Source organism: Lithobates pipiens, unplaced genomic scaffold (genome assembly GCF_037356315.1).
Source record: "Lithobates pipiens isolate NorthernLeopardFrog02 unplaced genomic scaffold, aLitPip1_a1.2 Scaffold_30, whole genome shotgun sequence".
NCBI classification, from domain to species: Eukaryota; Metazoa; Chordata; class Amphibia; order Anura; family Ranidae; genus Lithobates; species Lithobates pipiens.
In genome coordinates, this window is record NW_027507791.1 from 113,502,634 (window position 1) to 113,516,504 (window position 13,871).

At 43.8% G+C, this 13,871-nt stretch overlaps 1 protein-coding gene across 5 annotated transcripts in view; it reads left to right on the top strand.

The window, feature by feature from the left end:
• The window catches only part of DPH6 (diphthamine biosynthesis 6), a 186,876-nt gene that overhangs the window by 86,415 nt on the left and 86,590 nt on the right, over positions 1–13,871 (top strand). For 4 of the 5 annotated variants that reach the window (XM_077464771.1, XM_077464773.1, XM_077464772.1 and 1 more), the window contains one exon: positions 3,253–3,369. In XM_077464771.1, the coding sequence (XP_077320897.1) occupies positions 3,253–3,369 (117 nt within the window). Of the gene's footprint in view, positions 1–3,252; positions 3,370–8,683; positions 9,976–13,871 lie in introns of those variants that run through there. The other variant, XM_077464775.1, reaches the window with a different exon arrangement.

Sequence of the window (13,871 nt, forward strand, 5' to 3'; positions counted from 1 at the left end):
TACTGGTCCTGATGAATAGATATTCAGTGGTTACAGGGCGTAAGGTGAATTGGAATAAATCTCTGCTGTTTGCTATTGATCCGGGGGCACAGGCGATGGCATCCCTGAATTTGCAATTAAAATGGTTAACAGAATTTAAATATTTAGGGATCGTAATTTTACAACAGATTTGTGATTTTGTGCCGCTTAAGCTAACCCCAAAAGTTCAGTAGGTTAGGAAAAAATTTAAAACATGGGGGACTCTACCTCTGTTGTTACTAGGGTGGATAAATTTAATAAAAATTAAGATTCTTCCAAAATTTTTATAGGTATTTTGAAATTGTCCCCAGTGGTTGCCAAAATCTGTCTTTTATACAATTTCGTAGTATTTTTTACCTCATTTCTATGAAGGAACCAGTCATCTAGATATAAACTTACCACACTTATGCTTCCTCTGGAGCAAGGAGGATCGGCCTTTCCAGACTTCCATAAATATTATTTGGCAGCACAGCTGGTAACGGCAGTAAGATGGTTAAATCCAGATAAATATAATCCTTCTACAATGTTAGGGGCAGCGGTGGTTCATTCCATTGAGGCACTTCAGGCATTATTGTTTCAAGACTTAAAAGCTCAGTATAATTTGACCCCCTAATAGTAACAACTATTAGGGGATGGAGAATTGTGCTAGTTTGTGAAAAATATCCTGAAATGACTATGTCCTCGAATACCCCCCTGTTGGAGAATCCTCAGTTGCCCCAATTGAGCTCCATTCAAGATCTAGGAGCCTGGGCTATAAACCAGATAGTGTCGGGAAGATACATGAAACACTTTATAAGATTAATGGACCAGTGGAATATTCCAGATGGCTATTTTTTTCGCTATATGCAACTTTCTCACGACCTTTCTGCCCAATTTCCACAATGTCTCCCCCAACTTATAGAGTCTGGGTTAGAGCAAGTTGTTGTTAGAACAAAATTAATAAAGAAACCCATATCCGCTCTATATTTCCACCTTTTTGACAATATCTTTATCAGAGATAAGGGAGCTCTGGTCAAGATGGGAGAGTGATATCTCAGAGTTGGAGGAAGAGGATTAGGAAGATATATGGGGATTCCCCTTTCAGACATTAGTGTCTCTGCAAGAGAAACTCATACAATTTTTACGATAACATATAGAGCTTATTATACACCATATAGACTACATAAAATAAGCCCATCAAACTCTCAGAACTGCTGGAGATGTGGGCAGGTTCAGGGAGATTTTATCTATTTATTCTGGACCTGACCGCTATCATCATGTTCTGGGCAAGAGTCATAGATGTGATTGTGGCAGTTATGTCTGTCACTTTAAAACAGAACATGGCGATTTGCCTCTTGGGATTAGTGGGAAAAAAATATCTATACAGTGACAAAGAGAACACAAATAAGCTTACTATTTTTCTATGCAAGAAAGGCAATTGTATTCAACTGGAAAAAAACAGCTCCACCTTCACTAGCCTTTTGGAAATATCTAGAAAATAGTAATTTACCTCTATATAAAGATGCATATTGTAATAGAGGAAACAAAAAAAAGAGAAAGTATAGTCTAGTTGGATAGCAGATCCTACAACTGCATCTGAACAGTCTATGGACTAAACAGAAAGGAATAGAAATATGGCAAGGAAGATAGATGGGAGTGAACATGTGGGAAGTCTGGAGAGCAACAACACAAAGCAATTTAAGATGAGAATGTGAGGGGGTATGAGTTAACTAGGGGAGAATGAGACTTTTGGTGTAATACAAATGTGGATATAGTAATGGATATGTAGAAGCTCCTACGTGAGCTCAAAATAGAGTCGGTTTTATATGTAAATTGAAAAAAGCAATCAAGAAATGTATAAAAAAAAAAGTAAGGTAACATTCCTCCAATGGGGACAAAGACAATAATAAAGTCCTATGGCGGTTCTAATCTCCTACCCCTCTCGGTCCAGAACCATAAAACTGTTTGGGCTGGCCTTCCATTCTAATTGTATGGATACTGCTTTCACAAAAACATCAAAATCATTTAATAGTTGTCTATTGTTTTTATCTTATTTTTTTGGAGCACATATTGTTTTTTTGAATGTCCGGTTTATGCAGATCAGAATAGTCAATGCAATAAAAGATGACTTCTGTATAGTTATCATGGGTTACTTTCAATAAAGGCCACGATTCCTATAATTTTGGGTCGGTTGAAACCCTCACTAGCTTTTAGTATTTCTTAAGAACCACAATGGTGAGATCTCTGTACCTGGGCGCCCAACTTCATTCAAATGCCAGTATTGTTTATGAAGACGTGTCTTGCTCTCTACTGGATTTTTATTGCGGTAATTTTTTCATTGAATATGAGTGAGACCCCTTTGCTGAAGAGAGAGACTTTGTAGTGTTGGAGAGAGCTTAAAACTGTAGTGGGTATTTTTTGATACTGGAATCTGCTTTAGGTTATGAAGGAAGCTTGAGTCCATCCAGAGCTGAAATATTACATTTATTGTATCACTCTAGTTCAGACCGTGTTTCTAGTTGGGAAGAATTAGATTTGTGTTGCTGTCTCTGTCCCCATTGGGGATGTCTGATCTGGTCCTGGGGACCATAGTCATTGTAAAAAAGTGAGAGGGAATCCAAACTTTAAGGGTTCATTCACAATTAAAGCAACTCTTGCTGCTCCTCGTAAGAGATTCTCAGGGGATCGCTTTTTAAAGGGTGGTCAACAGGCAGCTGGGAGGTGTTTTAACAGTGTAAAGCCTGCACTACCACAAGGCCCACATGGATAACATTTTTGCTACAACTGCAAATCAAATTATTGCCCCCACACATTGTGTCTAATCCTGTCCAACCTCTGTTGTGGCTTAGGGGGAAAGAGTACACAAGGAGTGTTAAAATCGCAGCTTAACCACCTATTTTTACTGACGAGGTGTCTGTAAAAGCATGCCTTTGCAGTTGATACCCGAATGAAGGTGGACAGTATATCTTCCTATGAAGACCCTTGCTTCCGGTGACAACTGTTGGGGTTTTTTTGAGGACATATCCACTTACTTTCTTACTTTGTGTCTCCACATTGGAGACACAAACCTAATAGAGGTTCTAAGCCATCCTTACTCTATTCAAAGCTATATAAAGGTAATTTTTTATCATCATTTAAAGTTTGTAAGTATAAAGTATCAAATATTATCAAGTAAGTGAAATGTAATAGTCATGTAGTGTAAAAGTTAACACAAGAATCAGAACATTTTCTTCTCAAATGCATTCTTGCTTTCAGGTAGTGGTGTCCATTGGTCATCGCAGACATGCAGTGGATTCCGGTGGATTAGTGAAGTTACATCTTGCGTTGGTAATGTACAGGAAGCCACCCTCTCTGCCATGTCATCATTTAAAGGTAAATATACACTGATCAGCTATAACTTTATGACCACTGGCAGGTTAAGTGAATACGATGGATTATCTCATTACAATGGCATATGAAAGTGGGTGGGATATACTTGCCAGCAATTAAACATGTTGTCCCTGAAGTTGATGTGTTGAAAGCAGAAAAATTTGGTATTATAGTTTGTTGTGTATGGGACTGCAAAAAATGGTCAGTGTGCTCATGCTATAATGCATCCATAGCCAAAAGCACCTACAATGGGCACATGAGCATCAGAACTGGACAGCTGTTAATGGAAGAAGGTGGCCTGGTCTGATTAATCATGTGGATGGCTGGGTGCGTATGCGTCTCACACCTGGGGAAGAAATGGCACCAGGATGCAGTAGGGAAGAAAGAAAGTTGGTGAATGTGGTATTCGCTGAGGGCAGTGGTCTCCTTCAGCATGATAATGTGCCCTGCCACACTGCAAAAATGGTTCAAGAATTGTTTGAGGTGTTGAGTTGGCCTTCAAATTCTCCAGAACTTAAAGTGGTTATAGAGGCTAAAGGTTTTTTTCTTTCATGCATAGAGGTAAAAAAAAACCTTCACTGTGCAGCTCCCCTCTCAGCCACCTAATACTTACCTAAGCCCGATCTTGATCTAGTGATGTGCATGTGACCTTAGGCTCTCCCAGGCCACTCCCTCCTGATTGGCTGAGATGCAGCAGCATTGGCTCCCGCTGCAGTCAATCACAGCCGGTGGGGGGGGGGGTTGAGCTGTGCTTTCTGTCTTATGGACACAGAGACCCAGCTTGGGAGTGTGCATGCACGAGTGCCCCCATGGCAAGTGGATTGCTATGGGGGCACTCAGCAAGGGGGAGGGGCACTGAGCACCGGGGGGACCCTGGAAGAGGAGGATCAGGGTTGCTCTGTGCAAAACCTTTCATTCATTGATGGACACAGCATCTTCATCTTCACCTTAGGGTTATATCGCCCCTTCAGGAGAGGACTAGGCAGAACATGTTAAAAACAGCAAAACTGCACAGTACCAGGGGGCGGTCCTACTGGCTATGACCCCTCACACTGCATCCAGCAACTCAGATTTTTTCTGCCTAGTGTAGGAGAAGGACCTGGCTCCCGGTGGGACCATTGGTCCTGGGAATATTTTCTTTTTTTTTCGCCATTTTTGATTCCTGTGATCTACAATCAACAGCCGGGTTGGGTGACAGGCTGGATAATAGAGATCCTGGTAGTCTCCCCAGCCTGACCATCGAGCGTGAGCAGACCTTAGATACATGCTGGGTCAGTCACGACATGCCCCGCTTGATCCAGGGGCGGCCGGTGAGCTATATGTTCCTGGGCACACATATGACCGGGCTACTGCTGTCCGTGTCACAGTGCGCCATGGCCGACAAACACTTGGGTGATGGGTCTGTCCTTGGAATGCATCCAGCAGTCCCTGCAGAAGGGGTAAGTATGGTTCCACCTGTCTTGGCAGGATGGAGCAGCTGGGCATTCCCTGGGAGGTCGACTAGGGGGTCTCTCACTTTCCCTTTCTTCTCTCCCTGTTCCTTCCCTCCTCCCCATGCTATGGGCCACTGTGTGAAGAGGCACATGGGTGTGCGGTGCACATACCTGGCCGGGGAGGCTCCGGGTCCTGGCAGGGGGCTGCTCTGGTTGTTGGGGGTCTGCTCGTCCTCTTCCGTTTCTGGGCCATGGTGGGGTGTTTTGGTGTGTATGCCATGTGGGAAAGCCGCTGCGCGGACCGTGGCCATTTTCCTGAGGCTGCGGCCAGTTTTTTCCTTTTGGCCATTTTCTGGAAGTCCGGCGGCCATTTTTCCGGTGCCCTCAGACGTTTTTAGCTGAGGCGGCCTGCGGTCATTTTCTAATAGCCTCAGCTTGTTTTGCCTCCAGCGCTGGGTGCTTGTTTCCTTCTAGAACAGCGCCCTTTTTACACAGAACACCTCATGGCTGACACAGGAGAGCAGACAGCAGCAGGACAGTGCGGTACCTGGGTCAGGGTGGTGAGTCCTGCGGGGGGGGGGGGCCCTCAGTCTGTGGCAGCTAGGAGGGTGGACATTTTGTGTGACTTGCCTTAGGTCCCTAAGTGGTGACAGGCGAGTATGGGTCAGCATGGCATCAGAAGCCTCTCGGTGGGGGGGTCGCTTCGGGAGTTTGCAGCTCTGTGGACATCCCTACTTTCTGACCAGTGGGTCTGCCAACTGGTTTCATCAGGATACAAGATAGAGTTTCTTTCTTGTCCGCCAAACAGATTTTTTCCCTCCAACTTTCATTTTCTTCCGGCTCGTCTGGAAGCCCTGTTCGGGGCAGTACAGGAGCATCTGCTGCGCGGGGTGATAGTGCCAGTACCGACACTGGGAAAGGTTTCAGGGATTCTACTCCAATCTGTTTGTAGTCCCAAAGAAGGAAGGGGCCCTGTCCGGTCCTGGATCTCAAGGCCCTCAACAGCTTTGTGAAAATACAAAGTTTCAGGATGGAATAAGTTCACTCAGTGGTTGCTGCACTTCATCAGGGGAATTTCCTGGCATCCCTGGACATCAAGGATGCATACTTGCATGTCCCCATATCTGTGATTTGCGGTCGGGGACGAGCACTACCAATTTGTAGCTCTCCCTTTTGGTGTCAGCACCGAGGGTCTTCAGCAAGGTGCTAGTCCCAATTTGGGCTTTGCTAAGGCTGAGAGCAGCTTCTGCCTCACAATTAAGGGAGGATGTGGCAATCACCATGCAAACTCTTCGGGAGTTTGGTTGGGTACTGAACCTCCAGAAGTTGGTGTTGGTGCCGACTCAATGCCTGGAATACCTGGGCTTGCTTCTGCTCAGAGTCTTTCTCCCTTCGGACAAGCTGCAGACTTTTCAAGCTGCGGTGAAGTTGTTGGTGTCCCGCAGGTGGTCGTTGCTGCGTTGCTTTCATGCGAGTCCTGGGTCTCATGGTAGCCACTTTCGAGGCGGTGCCGTATGCTCTATTCCACACTCGAGTCTTGCAAAAGGAGATCCTGTACAAATGGGACAAATCTCTGTTGTCTCTGGATTGTCAAATTCGGGTGAGCCAGCTAGTCAGGGATGCCCTGCTCTGGTGGCTGAGGTCACCGGCCCTTCGGTGCGGGAAGTAATTCCTTCCTCTTCATTGGATGATGATCACAGCGGACGCCAGCCAGACTGGTTGGGGGGAGTTTGGGGCATACAGTCGGCCCAGGGTCGCTGGACGCAGGAAGAATCCCGCCTGTTGATCAATGTGGTGGGGCTTCGGCTGATCAGCCGGGGCCTCTCCACATGGTCACAGAGTCTGCAGGGGCGTCCAGTCAGGATCCAGTTGGACAAAGCCATGGCGGTGGCTTATATCAATCATCAAGGAGGAGCAAGGGGCTTGGCTGCAGCACTGGAGGTCGCTCGCATCCTGCGGTGGGCAGAGCGGCGTGTGCCGGCTCTGTCGGCCGTGTACATTCTGGGCGTAGAAAACTGGCAAGTGGACTACCTAAGTCGAAAGATGCTGGATCAAGGGGAATGGTGGCTACATCCAGATATTTTGGCTCCTTTTGCCTCTCGACTCAATCAGAAGGTACAGAGGTTTGTGGTCAGGTCAAAAGATCCCTGGACGGACGCGGTAGATGTGTTGGTGGCTCCATGGGGTCATTATCGGCTGATTTATGCCTTCCCCCCCCACTCAAACTTCTACAACGTCTGCTTCGCAAAGTGGAGGCCGAGGGGTTTCCGGTGATTCTGATTGCCCCAGATTGGCCTTGGTGTCCGTAGTACGCCGACATAGTACGAATGGTGGCGGATGTCCTTGGCAGCTGCCGATGCGAGAGGACCTTCTGTCGCAAAGTTCAATACTTCATCCTACTTTATCGTTGCTGGCTTTAACGCCATGGCTGTTTGAAAGCCAGATGCTAAGGGATCGGGGTCTATCAGATTCAGTAATCTCCACTATGCTGAGGGCACGGAAGTCATCTTCTCGGGAAAGTTTATCATCGTACCTGGAAGGCTTACATCTCCATGTGTGAGGAGATGGGGTGGCCTCTGCGCACTTACTCAGTTTCCAGGATCCTGCTGTTTTTGCAGAGAGGAGTGGATCATAAACTTGCCTTTGGCTGTCTTTTTTCAGCGAACCTTGGTGACTCATTTATTGGTGAGTACGTTTGTTCAGGGGGTTCGACATGTGGCCCCTCTGGTTCGACCACCGCTGTCACCATGGGATTTGAATGTGGTTCTTTCGGTGCTTCAGAAACTACCGTTTGAAAACATTAAGGAGAGCCCCTTATTGACACTACATCAGAAAGTAGTCTTTCTAATGGCTATTACATCTGCCAGGAGGGTTTCTGAGTTGGCGGCCTTGTCAAGCAAGTCTCCCTACTTGGTCCTCCACAGGGATAAGATGGTGCTGCACCCGCAGCCTTCGTTTCTTCCAAAGGTTGTTTCGGCCTTTCATCTAAATGAGGACATTGTGCTTCCGTCCTTATGTCCTTGGCCGTCACAAAGAGGTTGCTTTGCATTCTTTGGACGTGGTCCGGGCTCTGCGGGGTATCTGTCTGTTATGGTTCCTTTTCGGAGGTCGGACTCGCTGTTTTTATTGGTGGCTGGTCTGAATAAGGGCCTGGCGGTCTCGTCGGCCACCATTTCTTGGTGGATCAGACAGATTGTGGTTCAGGCTTGTGCCATAAGGGGGCAGGCGCCTCCCTTTCCAGTCACTGCACATTCTACCAGGGCAATTGGTGCCTCTTGGGCTTTCCGCCATCCAGCGTCTGTTTCTCAGGTGTGTAAGGCGGCAACCTGGTTGTCCGTTCACACTTTCACTAAATTTTACAAGGTTGATGTGAGCGCATCTTCGGATGCTTGCTTCGGCCGCAAGATTTTGCAGGGGGCTGTTTAAGGTTGCAACTCCTCCATTGAGGAGCTCTGGTTGTTATGGGTGGAGTTATTTTCTTACTGTTCCCACCCCTCGTTTTTTTTTTTACACTGCTTGGGGACGTCCCTAAGGTCAAGATGAAGATGCTGTGTCTGTTAATGAACAAAAGAGAAATAGGATTTTTGTACTCACCATAAAATCCTTTTCTCTGAAGTTGACTGACACAGCACCCATCCCTCCTATTTATGTTTGTACTGCTTTTGACGAACTGAGCTGCTGGATGCATTGTGAGGGGTTATAGCTAGTAGGACCGCTCCCTGGGCGGTACTGTGCAGTTTTGCTGTTTTTAACATGTTCTGCCTAGTCCTCTCCTGAAGGCGTGATATAATCCTAAGGTCAAGATGAAGCTGCTGTGTCCGTCGATGAACTTCAGAGAAAATGATTTTACTGTGAGTACAAAAATACTATATTTTCCTTTACAGTCACTTTAATCCAGTGGAGCATCTGTGGGAAGCGCTGGGAAGTCTGATCCATGGAGGCCCTACCTTGCAACTGGCAAGACTTAAAGGATCTGCCACTGACAGTTTTGTCTCGGATACCACAGCATATCTTTAAAGGTCTAGAAGTGTCCATGCTTTGTCAGGTCAGGGCTGTGTTGGTGGCAAAAGGGGGACCTACTCAATATTGAGTGGGTGGTTAATAAAATTATAGCTGATGGGTGTGCAATGGGCGTAAGATGACAATCCCTTTAGTGTTCTTGGTCATCATTAGGGATGTTGGACCTTTACCTCATACATGCCAAGAACAGATGAAAAGGTTTTTCCTTGTGTAAGTTAGTAAAGCTGTTTGGGAAGGGCCATAATTGTGTACTAATAAGCAAGGTGTGTTCTTTATTATTCTAGAAGTCTAAAGAACGCACTGTATTTCTAAGACACAATTAAATATTTGATCTCGGAATTTCTTATTTTCTTTTCATAGAACAGTTGTAAAAACTCTTTATTATCACTGTGGTGGCTGATGGATTTTTACTGTCAGCTAATGTTGCAAATAAGAGTCATTCTGTGCTCATAAAAATGTACTTATTTTGGTTAGTGTGTCTTATGCAAGAAACCTGGGTGTGGACTAGAAGATATGATAGCTACTACATAAGCCCAAATGCAATCAATAGTCTTGTTTAACAGTTTTGGCGTGATATGTGTATTCACATGTAGAAAATACTGATCAGTCTAAGCTTTGACTATACTTTTCCTTAATGATCTAACTGGTGTAGGCAATCAGGGCTGGCAAATGTCAGTGCTGTGTGGGGTGAGTAGAGGCAGTTGTACCCAATCTACATATATGCAATGATGTTTGACCTCGTAACCCAACATCTTCCATCCTGGCTGTTTAATTGAGTAGTGGATATCTGTTAGCATAGAAAATCATAGGCAGGAAAGGTTTGTTAAAAAAATTATTTCAGGTCTTTGTAACATGTTACTTTTGGAGCAGTCCCCCTCCACCCCCTTGTGACAGTGGGTGGGGGATCCTCAGCCTGCACTTGCTGTCACATTTTAAAAACCGTTCAGCTTCGCCCACACAGCCACCTCATTCATTCACAGAGTTCTATGAATGAGTGAACTACAAGTCCCAGCTTCCACCACGGCTTGTAGTTTTTAATTAATTGATTTCATTAAAATAGGTTGTCATTAGCAGATTTCAATAAAGAATAAATGAGACATTATGGAAATAAGTATCTCTTGTGTTTGCTTCTGGTTTAGTGGCCAAGAAATGTAATTATAATCATTTTTTAATAAATGCATTTAAGTGTGTTAAATGTGTCTAATTGTCTATTTTTTTCTGACATAAAAGTAGATGTGGTTTTTAAACCCATCAGGCAGAGGTCTGAAAGGCGTTTTCATGATGATGATTTTTAAAACTGAAGTGTGACGGGCAAAATTCACACTGAGCTTTATAAAACGCAAAAACAAGATTACAGGTTTTGTAGAATAAATGTCCGACTGAACTGAGGTAAAGTACTACCTGTTGAATGCATCTTTCTGCTCCACGTGGATGTTGTACTTTACAACTTTCCACTAAAAGACCTGCCATCATGCAAGACTTTCACCCGACTTATCTCTTGATTGAAAGAGAATTTAAAGCACAACACAGAGTTCAGTAGTAATCACTATCCTTAGCTTTTTACCATTGTCATTGCAGTTGCGGAAAGCACAATTTGGAAGAAAACACAAACAAATGTGTTGGTCAAAATATGTTACTTGAACGTCATAATTGCCTTCAGACTTTCTGAGTCACTGATATGAAACAAGTCTGCTTATTGGGAGTTCTGACCTCACTGGTTGCATACTTGTTCTGGGTTTGTGAATTGAAGTGGCTAGATAGCTAGCTGTGGCAGCCACTGTATTTCTCACAGTTGAGGTTTGCTTCTTTTTTTTTTCTAATAAGATTATACTTTTTTTTTTTAAAGACAGGTTTTTAATTTAAATAGTGTAGAAACAAGCCGTCGGGCAGGATAGAAAGACCAAGAGTAAAAGAGCATAGAAACACTAGGGTACAGCACATGGATTCCCATTTTTAAACAAAGGCATACCTCAGGTTACAAAAGTAGGCAATTCATCCACAGGTAACAGTAAAAGCAGTGTTCATAGCAGAAAACAATAGGATACATCACGGCTATCCATCTAGGACATATCGCATCAAATTTATGCATTGCATTACGGAGGAGGTACATTTGTTTTTCAAATGAGATATATCTATTCACTTCAGATTTCGACTCAACTATGGTTGGAGAGTTAGCAGATACACATTTTAAAGCAAGCATTTTTTTGTGCAATAAACAGTGGTCTAATGACTGTTAAGGTTAAATTGTAATTCAGCACAGTGGACTCGATGTGTATTAAAGAGGAAGTAAACTCTCCCACTCTGATGCTTCTTTTCATTTAGTCCATTATAATAAGTAACAAACTATAGCCACTGTAATCCAGCCCAAATCGCATATCACTTACTGTTTAAAGAAACTTTAAAACACTTGTTTCCAGGGGTTAGGCAGTGCCATCTTAAGTATTGTTTTCTGAGTCCACAGTGGAGTGTATTTCCGCCCTTACATTGAGCACTTCCTGTACTGTTAACCAAGCCTCCTTCTCAATACAACGTTTCTATGGCAACCCTGCTTTCCTGTTCATAGCTGACTTGTTTTATTTCATAGTATTTACTTGTGCCGATTGTCTAATGTTTGCCTGTGTGAGTCTTATCAGCTTCAGCTGATAAGACTGCAGTAATGGCCAGGTTTACACTGCATGTGATGTCACATCGGGTGTAGGAGGAAGCGCTGAGTGATTATGAAGTCTCCTGGGATATCAGTAGTGTGCCGTAGGATATCAGTAGTGTGCTGTAGGAAGTCCTGATAACAGATAGACAAGCACATAGAGAGTAAAAACAGGGACGATCTGGGCATGCTCAGTGACGTCATTCTAAAGAACAAAAAGGATTACAACAATACTAAGCAAGTAAAGAGATATCTACAAGAAGTGTTCATTAGGGTTTTTTTATGCCGAAAAACAGATAGTGTGTATGGGGCTTTAGAATACATGTGATTGGATTAAGGGTCAGGGCTATACCATATAGGTAATTTAAGGTGGTAATAACCCCATTCCAGTAACGTTTGAGTTTTGGGTATCTCCGCAATAAGAGTATAACATCATCAAGTGGAGGGTTACTTCCGCTACAATATGAATTCTCCCTGAGACCAGTTTTATAAAGGAAGTCCTGTGTACAGTACACCCTGTGCAGAATAAAAAGCTGTGTCTTTCCATGCATGAGAGAGCAAAACCAGCTGACCATTCTGCACATCATCATTCAGAAGCTCCTTAGACAGTGGACTTAGATATTACAAGAGGGAGGAAGTTTATGGAGAAAGTTTAATAACTGTGTAGGTTGTTGAGATAAGCCCTTTGGTAGATTCAGCTTGAGTAAGTTTTTAAAGCAAATATGTGGGATAGAGCAGGAGCCAAGCCCTGTGTGTGAAGCTCATGGTGAAGTTTTAAATAAAACCGTTTTTGATTGAGGCCAAACTCAAACCAGCCATTTTCAGCCATTGTGCCTATAAATTGGTGAGCTGCTGATATATATTCAATTTCTGTTTTTGACTTTGACTTTTGACTTTTTGAGACAGCAACGGGATCCATTGGCTCCTGTCAATCACACTCAGCAAGGAAGGAGTGGAGGGGGTGAATATGTTGCCAAGCCAATGAACACACACAGCATGGCTTGGGTTGAGCCTGCATGAGTGCCCCCATAGCAAGCAGCATGCGGCTTATGGATGCACAGATCGGGGCTCATAAGCGAGCACGCATCAGTGCCACCATAGCAAGGGGCTTGCTGTTGGGGGCACTGGTCAAGGGGGAGGAGCCGACAAGGAAGATCGGGGCTGCTCTGCGCAAAAGTATTGAGCAGGTAAGTATGACATGTTTGTTATTTTAAAAACGTTTTTTTCCCTTTACAATTACTTTAAGCTTTTCTAAACTATAATGCTGCTTCTGTCAGATAAGCTAGCCGTTATATATTTTGCACTTCCATCGTGCAGTAACCCCTATCCTTATATGAATTTGTAGTCTTTTAGAGATACAGTAAGTCCCCTACTTATGAACCTTTTAAGTTGCGAACTTTCAAAGATGCAAACATGCATTCGCATTTCAAATCATCAAGTAGCTTGACGGACACCCTTTGCCACAAGCCATTGTTCTGCTGTGTACTTTACTGTATAGGAGAAAAGAGTACAGTAGTACAGTGTTGTTTTCAAGCCCAAGATGTCTGGAAACAATCATAAAAACCTGTTCACTCCATGCCAGCCCCCGTATGATAGCTTTTGTACCGTACATTTCAAGGTACTGTAAGATTATATATATATATATATTTTTTACAGTATTTTTGTGGTTTTTTTTTGTAAGCATTATTTGTGTGAGAAGTATTATAAAACTCACTCTGTTGGACTTACGAACAAATTTGACTTGTAAATTAACTCTTGGACTAGAACTCGTTCATACAGTGGGGAAAATACTTATTTGATCCCCTGCAGATTTTGTAAGTCACTTACAAAGAAATGAAGGGTCTATAGTTTTTAACATAGGTGTAGTTAACCACTTAAGGACAGAACTTCTTTCTGAGATTTGTTGTTTACAAGTTAAAAACATTTTGTTTTGCTAGAAATTTACTTAGAACCCTCAAACATTTTATATATATATATATATATATATATATATATATATATATATATATAAAATCATTTTTTTTCTAACACTCTAGAGCAGGCATGTCCAAAGTCCGGCCCGCGGGCCAATCGCGGCCCGCGGCCCGGTTTTGAACAGCCCGCCTGGTTATTTAAACATATACATCTTTTGTGGCCCCCGGCGATCTCCCAGCGCCGGGGTCACAAAAGATATATAGTCCAGCTGCCTTGGAAGGAGGAGGCAGGATGAGTGCCATGCACACAGGCTGAGAATTTCCTGTGTACATGGCAGCTGTAATAGGAAGTCCCATCTCTGCCATTGGACGACTGTTCTGTCCATCAGAGGAGGTGGGACTTTCTCTTAAAGGGGCCGTTGTGTAAACAGGAAATTCTCCTGTAGGATGTCTTTGGCGCTCGTCCTGCCCTCCATGGCTGCACTGATGGTAATG